Source organism: Heptranchias perlo, chromosome 10 (genome assembly GCF_035084215.1).
Source record: "Heptranchias perlo isolate sHepPer1 chromosome 10, sHepPer1.hap1, whole genome shotgun sequence".
NCBI classification, from domain to species: domain Eukaryota; kingdom Metazoa; phylum Chordata; class Chondrichthyes; order Hexanchiformes; family Hexanchidae; genus Heptranchias; species Heptranchias perlo.
Window position 1 is genome coordinate 1,859,995 of NC_090334.1, and position 13,740 is coordinate 1,873,734.

General features: G+C 44.4%; 1 protein-coding gene across 3 annotated transcripts in view; it reads right to left on the minus strand.

The window, feature by feature from the left end:
- The window catches only part of tmem62 (transmembrane protein 62), an 80,659-nt gene that overhangs the window by 49,373 nt on the left and 17,546 nt on the right, over window positions 1–13,740 (minus strand). For all 3 annotated transcript variants that reach the window (XM_067991116.1, XM_067991118.1, XM_067991117.1), the window contains 4 exons: window positions 12,702–12,839; window positions 10,212–10,257; window positions 9,189–9,330; window positions 7,241–7,365 (listed from right to left, as the gene is read on the minus strand). In XM_067991116.1, coding sequence (XP_067847217.1) covers window positions 7,241–7,365; window positions 9,189–9,330; window positions 10,212–10,257; window positions 12,702–12,839 — 451 coding nt within the window. The remainder of the gene's footprint in view (window positions 1–7,240; window positions 7,366–9,188; window positions 9,331–10,211; window positions 10,258–12,701; window positions 12,840–13,740) is intronic.

Below are 13,740 nucleotides of genomic sequence, written 5' to 3' on the forward strand. Positions count from 1 at the left end.
CATATCGGGCGGTGGGGGGGGAAAAAAAAAAACGGCCAATTCCGGGGGTCCGATGATGCCAGGTGAGCTTGTTGGGCTTGGATGAAGCACTCCTGCTCCTTCTGGCCCACAAGTAGTGCTATAAAGGCACTCACCTCATGCCTCCTTTCACCTGACGTGAATTAGAAACGATGGGAAACCCGAACAGATAAGGTTAAATTTATTTTCTTTTCTCAATACATAAAAAATTAAGTACCTCAACTATCGCAATATGGTAAATTGCCACTTTAAATATTGGCCCGCCAGCTTAAAGTGGGGCCGATCCTCTGAGTGTCTGTTGTGCACGCACATCCTGGGTCAAACCCAGAAGTGGGCACGATGGAGCCAGGATGCGGTCCATCTCCAAAAATCAACTATTTTTACTGCCCATCTGCCCCCAACCCCCCCGTTCCTGGGGGTTAAAATTATGTCTATTAATAAAACCCAGGATCTCATATGCTTTTTTTTAAAACCAGCCTTCTCAACTTGTCCTGCCACCTTCAAAGATTTGTGTACATACACCCCCAGGTCTCTCTGTTCCTGCACCCCCTTTAAAATTGTACCATTTAGTTTATATTGCCTCTCCTCATTCTTCCTACCAAAATGAACCACTTCACACTTCTCTGCATTAAATTTCATCTGCCATACGTCTGCCCATTTTAACAGTCTGTCTGTGTCCTCCTGAAGTCTGTTACTATCCTCCACATTGTTTACTATATTTGAGTTTTGTGTCATCGCAAACTTTGAAAATACATCCAAGTCCAGGACACCAATATAAATCAAAAAGTGTAGTGGTCCTAATACTGACCCTTGGGGAACACCACTGTATACTTCCCTCCAGTCTGAAAACAACTGTTCACCACTACTCTCTGCTTTCTGTCCGTTAGCCAATTTTGTATCCCTTTTATCCCATGGTCTTTAATTTTGCTAACAAGTCTATTATGTGGTACTTTATCAAATGCCTTTTGAAAATCCATATACACAACATGGGTGGAGGATTGGTTATCGAACAGGAAGCAGAGAGTTGGGATAAATGGTTCATTTTCGGACTGGCAACCAGTAACCAGTGGTGTTCCACAGGGGTCGGTGCTGGGTCCCCAACTCTTTACAATCTATATTAACGATTTGGAGGAGGGGACCGAGTGCAACATATCAAAATTTGCAGATGATACAAAGATGGGAGGGAAAGTAGAGAGTGAGGAGGACATAAAAAACCTGCAAGGGGATATAGACAGGCTGGGTGAGTGGGCGGAGATTTGGCAGATGCAATATAATATTGGAAAATGTGAGGTTATGCACTTTGGCAGGAAAAATCAGAGAGCAAGTTATTTTCTTAATGGCGAGAGACTGGAAAGTACTGCAGTACAAAGGGATCTGGGGGTCCTAGTGCAAGAAAATCAAAAAGTTGGTATGCAGGTGCAGCAGGTGATCAAGAAAGCCAACGGAATGTTGGCTTTTATTGCTAGGGGGATAGAATATAAAAACAAGGAGGTATTGCTGCAGTTATATAAGGTATTGGTGAGACCGCACCTGGAATACTGCATACAGTTTTGGTCTCCATACTTAAGAAAAGACATACTTGCTCTCGAGGCAGTACAAAGAAGGTTCACTCGGTTAATCCCGGGGATGAGGGGGCGGACATATGAGGAGAGGTTGAGTAGATTGGGACTCTACTCATTGGAGTTCAGAAGAATGAGAGGCGATCTTATTGAAACATATAAGATTGTGAAGGGTCTTGATCGGGTGGATGCAGTAAGGATGTTCCCAAAGATGGGTGAAACTAGAACTAGGGGGCATAATCTTAGAATAAGGGGCTGCTCTTTCAAAACTGAGATGAGGAGAAACTTCTTCACTCAGAGGGTGGTAGGTCTGTGGAATTTGCTGCCCCAGGAAGCTGTGGAAGCTACATCATTAGATAAATTTAAAACAGAAATAGACAGTTTCCTAGAAGTAAAGGGAATTAGGGGTTATGGGGAGCGGGCAGGAAATTGGACATGAAGCTGAGTTCGGATCGGTCAATGCCCTGTGGGTGGCGGAGAGGGCCCAGGGGCTATGTGGCCGGGTCCTGCTCCGACTTCTTGTGTTCTTTAGATTTGTGGTTGGGATCAGATCAGCCATGATCTTATTGAATGGCGGAGCAGGCTCGAGGGGCCGATTGGCCTACTCCTGCTCCAATTTCTTATGTTCTTATGTTCTTATCAGCCGCACTACCCTCATCAACCCTCAAAGAACTCAATCAAGTTGGTCAAACACGATTTCCCTTTAATAAATCAGTGTTGACTTTCATTTATTAGCCCATACTTCTCCAAGTGCCAATTAATTTTGTCCCAGAATATTGTCTCTCAAAGTTTCCCCAACACCAACATTAAGTTGACTGGACTGTAATTGCCAGGTTTATCCCTCTCCCCTTTTTTGAACAAGGTTGTAACATTTGCAATCCTCCAGTCCTTCGGCACCGACCCCATATCTAAGGAGGATTGGAAGAGTGTGGCCAGAGCCTCCGCAACTTTCACCCTTACTTCCCTCAGTAACCGAGGATGTATCTGGACCGGGTGACTGTTCTACTTTGAGTGTTGCTGATGTTTTATGAACTTTATATTTGTCATAAGCCTCCTTTTTCTGTTTCATTTTAATCTCTGCATCTTTAATCTTTCAGGGAGCTCTAGCTTTGGATGCCCTTCCTTTCCCCCAGTGGGAATGTGTCTGCTCTGTATCCAAAGCATCTCCGCTTTGAAGGCCTCCCATTGTTCAATTACTGTTTTGCCTGCCAACTTTTGATTCCAATCCACCTGGGAAAGATCCCTTTTTAATTCACTGAAATTAGCCCTCCTCCAGTTAAGTATTTTCACATTTGATTGTTCCTTGTCCTTTCCCATAACTATTCTAAACCTGATGATATTATGATCACTGTTCCCCAAATGCTCCCCCACTGAAACATGCTCCACCTGCCCCACTTCATTCCCCAGAACTAGATCCAGCACTGCTTCCGTCCTCGTTGAGCTGGAAACACACTGATCAAGTAGAAAAAGAGGACATATGACAGAAGTCAGGTTGATAATTCAAGTGAGAACGAGGATGAATGTAGAAAGTACAGAGAAGCGAAAAAGAAAATAAGAAGGGCAAAAGAGAGTATGAAAATAGACTGACGGCTAACATAAAAGGGAATCCAAAAGTCTTCTCTAGACATATAAATTCTAACCAGGTAGTAAGAGGAGGGGTGGGGCTGATTAGGGACCAAAAAGGAGATCTATGCATGGAGGCAGAGGGCATGGCTGAAGTACTAAATGAGTACTTTGCATCTGTCTTTACCAAGGAAGATGCTGCTGTAAAAGTCATGGTAAAGGAAGAAGTAGCTGAGATACTGGCCGGGCTAAAAATTGATAAAGAGGAGGTACTAGAAAGGTTGGCTGTACTTAAAGTAGCTAAGTCACCCGGTCCAGATGGGATGAATCCTCGGTTCCTGAGGGAAGTAAGGGTGGAAATTGCGGAGGTACTGGCCATAATCTTCCAATCATCCTTAGATATGAGGGTGGTGCCAGAGGACTGGAGAATTGCAAATGTCACACCCTTGTTCAAAAAATAAACTCGGCAACTACAGGTCAGTCAGTTTCACCTCGGTGGTGGAGAAGCTTTTAAAAACGATAATCCAGGACAAAATTAATGGTCACTTGGACAAGTATGGATTAATAAAGGAAAGTCAGCATGGATTTGTTAAAGACAAATCATGTTTAACTAACTTGATGAGTTTTCTTATGAGGTAACAGAGAGAGTTGATGAGGGCAATGCAGTTGAGGTTATGTATATGGACTTTCAAAAGGTGTTTGACAAAATGCCGCATAATAGGCTTGTCAGCAAAATTGAAGCCCTTGGAATAAAAGGGGCAGTGGCAGCATGGATACGAAATTTGCTAAGTGACAGAAAACAGAGAGTGAATGGTTGTTTTTCGGACTGGAGGGAGGTGTACAGTGGTGTTCCCCAGGGGTCGGTGCTGGGACCACTGTTTTTTTGATATATATTAATGACTTGGACTTGGGTGTACAGGGCACAATTTCAAAATTTGCAGATGAAAGTGTAGCAAATAATGAGGAGGATAGTGATAGACTTCAAGAGGATATAGACAGGCTGGTGGAATGGACGGAAACATGAAAGGTGAAATTTAACGCAGAGAAATGCGAGGTGATACATTTTGGTAGGAAGAATGAGACGACAATATAAACTAAATGGTACAATTCTAAAAGGGGATGCAGGAACAGAGAGATCTGGGGGTATATGTGCACAAATCTTTGAAGGTGGCAGGGCAGGTTGAGAAAACGGTTAAAAAGCATACAGGATCCTGGGCTTTATAAATAGAGGCATAGAGTACAAAAGCAAGGAGGTTACGTTGAACCTTTATAAAACACTGATTCGGCCACAATTGGAGTATTGTGTCCAATCCTGGCACCGCACTTTAGGAAGAATGTGAAGGCCTTAGAGAGGGTGCAGAAGAGATTTACTAGAATGATTCCAGGGATGTGGGACTTCAGTTATGTGGATAGACTGGAGAAGCTGGGGTTGTTCTCCTTAGAACAGAGATGGTTGCGAGGAGATTTGATAGAGGTACTCAAAATCATGAAGGGTATAGACAGAATAGATAGAGAGAAACTGTTCCCATTGGTGGAAGGGTCAAGAACCAGAGGACATAGATTTAAGGTGATCGGCAAAAGAACCAAAGACGACATGAGGAAAAACTTTTTTACACAGTGAGTGGTTATGATCTGGAATGCACTGCCTGAAGTGAGGGGCACAGATAGGATGGATACTAAGGAGCTTTTTCCCTTCGTTGAGGGTTCTATAACAAGGGGACATAGATTCAAGGTAAAAGGCGGGAGGTTTAGAGGGGATTTGAGAAAGAACTTTTTCACCCAGAGGGTGGTTGGAGTCTGGAACTCACTGCCTGAAAGGGTTGTGGAGGCAGGAACCCTCACAACATTCAAGAAGCATTTGGATGAGCACTTGAAATGCCATAGCATACAAGGCTACGGACCAAATGCTGGAATATGGGATTAGAGTAGACAGGGCTGATGGCCGGCGCGGACACGATGGGCCGAAGGGCCTCTATCCGTGCTGTATAACTCTATGACTCTATGACTCCAAGTGTTGGTGGAGGCAGATTCAATCGCAGCTTTCAAAAGGGAATTGGATAAATACCTGCAGGAAGAAAATTTGCAGGGCTACAGGGAAAGAGCAGAGGAAATGGGACTAACTAGATTGCTCTTAAGTACTTGAAGGGAAAAAATTTGCTGGGCTACAGGGAAATGGTGGAGGGGTGGGACGAGCTGGATTGCTCTTGCAGGGAGCTGGCACGGACTCGATGGGCCCAATGGCCTCCTTCCGTGCTGTAACCATTCTATGATTCGATGATTGGTGGAAGGATCGAGAACCAGAGGGCACAGATTTAAGGTGATTGGCAAAAGAACTAGAGGCCACATGAAGAGAAACATTTTTACGTAGCAAGTGGTTTTGATCTAGAATGCGCTGCCTGAAAGTGTGGTGGAAGCAGATTCAATCGTGGCTTTCAAAAAGGAATTGGATAAATACTTGAAAGAAGAAAATTTGCAGAGCTACAGGGAAAGAGCGGGCGAATGGGACTAACTAGATTGCTCTCAATAAGAGCCGGCTTGGGCTCGATGGGTCGAATGGCCTCCTTCTGTGCTGTAACCATTCTATAATTCTAAGAAAGTTCTCTTGTACACATTTCAGGCATTCTTCCCCTTCTTTACCCTTTACACTGTTACTGTCCCAGTCTATATTAGGATAATTGAAGTCCTCCATTATCACTAGTCTATAGTTCTTGCATCTTTCTGTAATTTGCCTGCAAATTTGCTCCTCCAACTCCTTCCCATTATTTGGTGGCCTTTAGTATGCACCCAGTAGCGTAACAGCTCCTCTATTGTTCCTTAGTTCTGTCCAAATAGATTCTGTCTTTGACCCCCCCCAACGACATCATCCCTTTCCAGTGCCATAATAGTTTCTTCGATCAATGCTACCACGCCTCTCCTTTCTTTCCTTCCCTATCTTTGCTGAATACCTTGTAGCCAGGAATATTAAGTACACAATCCTCCCTTTCTTTGAGCCAGGTCTCTGTTATTGTCACTATATCATAGTCCCATGTGGCGACTTGAGCCTGCAGCTCACCAACATTATTTACCACGCTACATACATTTACGCACACGCACGCCAAACTCATCTTAGACTGACTCGCATTTGCCCCCTGTCTGAACCCTCCTATTTCTGAACTATTCTTTATTCTAGTGCTATTTGTCTCTCCCAGTCCTCTGTGCACCTTGTTTCTCCTCTCTAACGTTTCATCCTAGTTCACATCCCCTGCCAAATTAGTTTAACCCCTCCCCCACAGCACTAGTTAACCTCCCTGCGAGGACACTGGTCCCAGCTCTGTTGAGGTGTAACCCGACCGGCTTGTACGAAGCTCTCCTGCCTCAGAACTGGAGGGATTATGGAGCTAAGGTGGGTAAATGGAGTTAAGATACAGATCAGCCATGATCAAACTGAATGATGGAACAGGCTTGGAGGGCTGAATGGCCTCTTCCTGTTCCTATATTATATAAGGCTCTGGTGAGCCCACACCTGCAGTACTGTGTACAGTTTTGGCCTCCTTACCTAAGGAAGGATATACTTGCCTTAGAGGGGGTGCAACGAAGGTTCACTAGATTGATTCCTGGGATGAGATAGTTGTCTTATGAGGAGAGATTGAGTAAAATGGGCCTATACTCTGTGGAGTTTGGAAGAATGAGAGGTGATCTCATTGAAACGTATAAAATTCTTAAAGGGATTGACAGGGTAGATGCTGAGAGGCTGTTTCCCCTGACTGGAGAGTCTAGAACTAGGGGACATAGTCTCAGGATAAGGGGTCAGTCATTTCGGGACCGAGATGAGGAAAAATTTCTTCACTCAGAGAGTTTGTGAATCTTTGGAATTCTCTATCCCAGAAGGCTGTGGATGCTCAGTCATTGAGTATATTCAAGGCTGAGAGTGATAGATTTTTGGATTCTAGGGGAATCAAGGGATATGGGGATCATGTGGGAAGTGGAGTTAAGGTTGAAGATCAGCCATGATCTGATTGAATGGCAGAGCAGGCTCGAGGGGCTGGGTGGCCTACTCCTGCTCCTATTTCTTATTTCCTTATATCAGCGCATGTATTTAAAAAAAAAACAAAAGCCCTTACCTCATGACTTGCTGTATGCCAGGAGAGGCGGAGATGATAGTGGAGGTGGTATAATGGCCAAACCAAATAGTTTGATTACTGTGGACTGTTTCAGACGCTAGCTTTGACAATTCATTCATCTTATTCTGCAAAGTACAGGACACATGTTACTGACGCTATAGTTTTCTAAGCTTCCCCTCCCTGCTCCATTTTCCAGCAGTTGTCTTCTCATCCCAACCCGTGTAAAGCGGATTGTATTCCTAGATTATATGCTGCTGTCCTCGATTGAGAGGATAGAGCACCGGAGCTGCAGATATCTCTGCCATGGGATGATCTGTACTGTTGGCAGTTGGCTCGTATGTTGGTACCTATACACTAAAGAAGGAACTTGCAATTATATTTGAAACTTCAGGACTTCCCAAAGCACTTTACATCCAATTCATTACTTTTGAAGTGTAGTCACTGTTGTAATGTAGGGAAATGCGGCAGCCAATTTGCACACAGCAAGATCCCACAAACAGCAGTGAAATGATAACCAGATAATCTGCTTTTAGTGATGTTGGTTGAGGGACAAATATTAGCCAGGACACCGGGGAGAACTCCCCTGCTCTTCTTCAAATGGTGCCATGGGATCTTTTACGTCCACTTGAGGGCAGTCGGGGCCTTGGTTTAACGTATCATCTGAAAGACGGCACCTCCGACAGTGCAGCACTCCCTCAGTACTGCACTGTGAGTGTCAGCCTAGATTACGTGCTCAAGTCTCTGGAGTGGGGACTTGAACCCACGACCTTCTGTGTTATCCCTCAACCAACATCACTAAAACAGGTTATCAGGTGGTCGTTATCTCATTGCTGTTTGTGGGATCTTGCTGTGCGCAAATTGGCTGCCGCCTTGCCATACATTACGACAATGACTACACTTCAACAGTACTTCATTGGCTGTAGAGACTTTGGGACGTCCTGAGGTCGTGAAAGGTGCTGTATAAAAGTTCTTTCTATTCATTTAATGCATGTTTTCTATTTTTCCTTCTCTCATACCGAATGACCTATTTTTATCGTTAGTGGATTATTGCAGTGAAAATACAAAATGCTGGAAATCCACAGCAGGTTGCATACAAAAAGATGTGTTAATATCCCAACAGGACAGGCCCTGTCAGACTGGGGAAGCCCCTATAGGACTGAATAGATCGGGTGGGATGGGATGTAAAGGTTAAAAGGTCAAATATGCTACGGGTTTTCAAACTGGGGAACCGCAGCAGCCAATTGGCACACAGCAAGAGCCCACAAACATCAATGAAATGACAATCGGTTAATCTGTTTTGTGGTGGTTTTGGTTGAGGGATAAATGATAGCCAGGACACTGGGAGAACTACCCTGCTCTTCTTCCAATAGTTCCGTGGGATCTTTTAGGTCCATCTGGACTAGCAGATAGTGTTTCTGACAATGCAGCAGTACAAACCAGCACAGATAATGTACTCAAGTCCCTGGAGTGAGACTTAAACCCACGACCTCCTGACTCAGAGGCGAGAGTGCTACCACTGGTACAACATAAGGGTGTGGTGGTGTAATGGTTCTCTTGCTGGACCAGTGATCCAGAGGCCTGGACTAATAATCCAGAGGACGTGAGTTCCACTCCCACTGTGGCAGTTTGAGAATTTGAATTCAGTTTTAAAAATCTGGAAATAAAAAGCTGGTATCAGTAAAAGTGACCACGAGGCTGTCGGATTATCGTAAAAATCCCAACTGGTTCACTAATGTCCTTTAGGGAAAGAAATCTGCCGCCCTTACCCGGTCTGTCAATGTGGTTGACGCTTAACTACCGTCTGAAGTGGCCTAGCAAGACACTCAAGGGCAACCAGGGATGGGCAATAAATGCCGGCCTTGCCAGTGACGCTCACATCCCAAGAATGAATTTTAAAAAAACAAAGTAAGCTTTAATTCTCTGAAATACACTGAAACATGTTCCTCACCTGGTTCAAGAGCCCAAAGAAATTGAATGGTCTTTTGGGACCAGGGCTCAGGGTGGCATCGGCACAGATGAAGGAGTAATTTCCAAAATGAGTCTGATGTACATAATGAAAGGAACCTTCCCGTCGAAAGGCTGAGTATTTCCTGTAAAATGAGCATCATAAGGTTCACAGTCGCTATGTATTAACAACTGGAGTATTTTTTTTAAAATGTCAATCTTGCCCAGACAATTTTTTTTAAAACTGTCATCCAAAATCTTATGAGTGAGTTATTATGAGTCATAAGTTAAGCATTGTGTCCCACAGGTTTTCCTAGTGTGTCTTCTACCCACTTAGCATGTTCATAGAATCATACTGCACAGAGGAGGCCATTCGGCCCATCATGCCTGTGCCAGCTCTTTGAAAGAGGCAATTAGTCCCACTCCCCTGCTCTTTCCCCATAGCCCTGCAAATTTCTCAGTTTCAAGTATATGATTTTTTTCCTTTTCAAGTGTATCTAAAATCTAAAAGATGTATTGACAGGGTCTGTCAGAGAAATCTTATTCAAACCAGTTAAGTGAGAATTTCCAGCGCTATTTAAAACCCATTGTGGTGATTCCAATGTCTCTATTCTCAAGCACACTTCCTCCCCCCCAGCATGAGGCGGTTTGGTACTCTTTATTCTTGCCCCACCCCTCTATTCATACCATTCCGAAGAGCTGCTATTGAGAGCAAATCAAATGGAAAGTTCTCTTTGTTCCTAGTCTTGTGCGTCTCCAACCAGACTGTTTGAGTGGCAATGATGGTAGCTCGAGTGAGAACAGATTACTGGTTTAGCCGCAGATGGCACTTGGCACAGGGAGAGCCAAGAGAGAAAACACCTCGAGGGAGTTTCACCCTTTAAGTGAGCCAAAAAAATTGTGCTGGCTGCATTTTTTCTAGCTTAGATCAGTCGCTCAGCATAGCCCAGGAATTGAACTGTGCAGCTCAACACTATATCACAGTGCATTTGAGCCCCCAATTTTAGATAGACTTTAAGCACAATACCTGTAGTAGTTATTGGCGCTTTTAAGCGATGGAACGTTGAAAGTATCTGTAATGAGAAAGAGGGAGACTGCATCACAGTGGGTATAACAACAACTTGCATTTATATAGTACCTTTAACATAGTAAAACGTCCCAAGACCAAGTGACCAAAAGAGGTAGGTTTTAAGGAGCGTCTTAAAGGAGGAGAGACACGAGGCGAGGTGGAGGGGTTTACAGAGGGAATTCCAGATCTTGGGGCCCAGATGACTGATGGCACGGCTGCCAATGGTAGGGCGAAGGGAGTGGGGGATGCACAAGGGGACAGAATTGGAGCAGTGCAGAGGTTGCGGAAGGTTTTAGCGCTGGAGGAGGTTACAGAGATAGGGAGGGGCGAGGCCATGGAGGGATTTGAACACAAGGATGAGAATTTTAAACTTGAGATGCTTCCTAAGCACTATAAAGCTCAAATTCATGACAATATCCTGAATGGCTACCTATGCTGGACCACTTGAAGTGAACACTGCCTTCTTTGTTTGATCCCCAACATCAGCTCCTGGAAGATCAAAATGGTTTCAATGTGGCCTGGTGTTGTTCGGCCAAAACGTCCCACAGTATAAGCTTTATGCCTGTGAACATTTGCAAGCCAAACTGAGTTGTGGGACTGAGGGGAGAAGAGGAGGGGAGTGGGAGGAGCGAGTAAAAGAAGAGCCCAAATCTAGGATAATTTTGTTTCTTCCTTTAGGGCCGTCCAGGCCACTTGCTAGGCCTGGTGTCCACGTGCAGTCTTGTGGAGGCTGGTAGACTTCATCTCTCGTTACAACAATAGGTTCCCCAGTCAGCCCTTGGACCAGCAACTCTAGCTCAGGGGTGTCTCTGCCCAGTGGCTCCGGCTCATTGCCCAATTTGTATGGGCAAGGCCACCAAGAAACTCCCAGAAACTGCAGAGACCCAATGTAACTGGTTTGCCCTTTTTCTTGGCGGGGATTCCACCAATCTCCTGCTGTAGCTCAGTGGGTAACACTCTCCCCTCTGAGTAAGAAAGCTATGGGTTCAGGTCCCACTCCAGAGACTTCAGCGTATAAACTAGGCCAACACACCCAGTGCAGTACTGAGGGAGTGCTACACTGTCGGAGGTGCCACCTTTCGGATGAGACGTTAAACCAAGAGCCCGATTGCCCTCTCAGGTGGGCATAAAAGATCCCATGGCACTATTCGAAAAAGAGCAGGAGCGCTCTCCCCGGTGTCCTGGCCAATATATATCCCTTGCCCAACATCACTAAAACAGATTATCTGGTCATTATCTCATTGCTGTTTGTGGGACCTTGCTGTGCGCAAATTGGCTGCTGCGTTTCCTACATCACAACAATGACTACTCTATAAAAGTACTTCATTGGTTGTAAAGCACTTTAGGACTGAGATCGTGAAAGGTGCTAGATAAATGCAATCTTTCATTTTTTGCCCAAGTTATGGTGAGGGGGGTATGGGAGGAATTTCTGGTTTGAACTGCACTGTTGGATTCATGTAGGTGAGTCTGGGCAGTACTGCTAACTTGTGCGAAATCTGATTTAGGAGTGTCACAGGATGAAAGTGGAATAATTAGTTTCAATCTTGGGCATTCCCCTTACTGAAGTAACAAAAAAAAATGGAATTGCAGTCTACTTTACTATAGCTGGATTCACATTATTCAATTCCATCATTCAGAATTGCACAATGAAACCTTATAGTTTGGTGTTTTTTTAAAAAATGACTCATTCTAATTACAGGGCCTCCTGTTCCACAGATTCCAGTGGGAATAACCCCAAGTGTCACGGTGTTAGCAGTGGGAAGCACTCGCACCTCTGAGTCAGAAGACTTGAGCACAAAATCTAGGCTGACACTCCAGTGCAGTACTGAGGGAGTGCTGCACTGTCGGAGGTGCCGTCTTTCGGATGAGGCGTTAAACCGAGGCCCCGTCTGCCCTCTCAGGTGGATGTAAAAAGGAGACAACAAATAAGCAAGAATTCACAAAGTGGACTCTTTAAAACTGGAGTACCTGTACCAATCAAGAAAAAAATGTCAGAACTTGTAAATGAGCATAAATTTATACTACTCCCCTCTGCTTCCTTATATTAATTCCAGTTTCTGGAACCATGAAGCAGCAGATGGATTTTATGAATCTATAAGATTCCATGGCACTATTCAAAAAAGAGCAGGGGAGTTCCAGCTGGTACCCTGGCCAATATTTATGCCATTGCTAAAAAAAGATTATCCAGTCATTATCACATCGCTGTGTATGGGATCTTGCTGTGCACAAATTGGCTGTCACGTTTCCTACATTACAACAGTGACTACACTTCAAAAATTACGCCATTGGCTGTAAAGCGCTTTGGGACGTCTTAAGATTGTGAAAGGTGAGAGATAAATGCCAGTCTTTCTTTCTTTTCAAGTACTATTATAGTGGAGTTAATAACAGAGTTGCTGCATTACAACCTTAGGGAGATATGTCAGAAATAAACCACGATGACTGTCGTACCATGATTTCCCTTGATATCAATCCATTTTGTCTTTTCCAAAACTCTGGATTGCTTCAGGATAGTCTGGTAGGTTTGCCACTCAATCTCATGTTGAACAGATCCGATCTTGTTCTTCGTCTTGGCGTCTGTAAGATCTCCTGCGAGACACAACGCAATCTAAACATGAAATCAAGCAGAGTGCAAGCACGGTCAGGAAAGGACCCTGCTCCCTCCGCCACGCCCAGGACCTGGAGCTGCCTATCTCTCAGCATCTACTGCCACAGTTGGAGTTGGGTTTTGTCAGTTTTCCTTGCTCCTGTGTATTTTTCCCTGTTCTTTCGATCAGTCACGCTGAGTCATACAACATTCTCTGACTCAAAAGGATGACCCGTTGATGGGCTCCATCAATAGTACTTTGGGGTCCAGGAGACGCACATGGGCAGGATGGTAGCAGGTAAACTAGATGGTCCTTGGTCTTTTTTCATCTATCAATTCCTATGTTCCTAAGATGTGGAGATGCCGGTGATGGACTGGGGTTGACAATTGTAAACAATTTTACAACACCAAGTTATAGTCCAACGATTTTATTTGAAATTTACAAGCTTTCGGAGGCTTCCTCCTTCCTCAGGTAAATGTCAGGAACTCAGGAGTTCCTGACATTTACCTGAGGAAGGAGGAAGCCTCCGAAAGCTTGTAAATTTCAAATAAAATCGTTGGACTATAACTTGGTGTTGTAAAATTGTTTACAATCATGTTCCTAAGGGCAGCTTTTTTATGTCGAGTTATATAGAATTTACAGCAAAGAAACTAGCCATTCGGCCCAACTAGTCCACACCGATGTTTATGCTCCACACGAGCTCCTCCCACCCTACTTCATCTAAGCCTATCAGCATATCCTTCTATTCCTTTCTCCCTCATGCATTTATCTAGCTTCCCCTTAAATGCATCTATGCTATTTGCCTCAACCACTCCATGTGGTAGTGAGTTCCACGTTCTCACCACTCTCTGGGTAAAGAAGTTTCTCCTGAATTCCCTATTGGATTTATTAGTGAGTCTCTT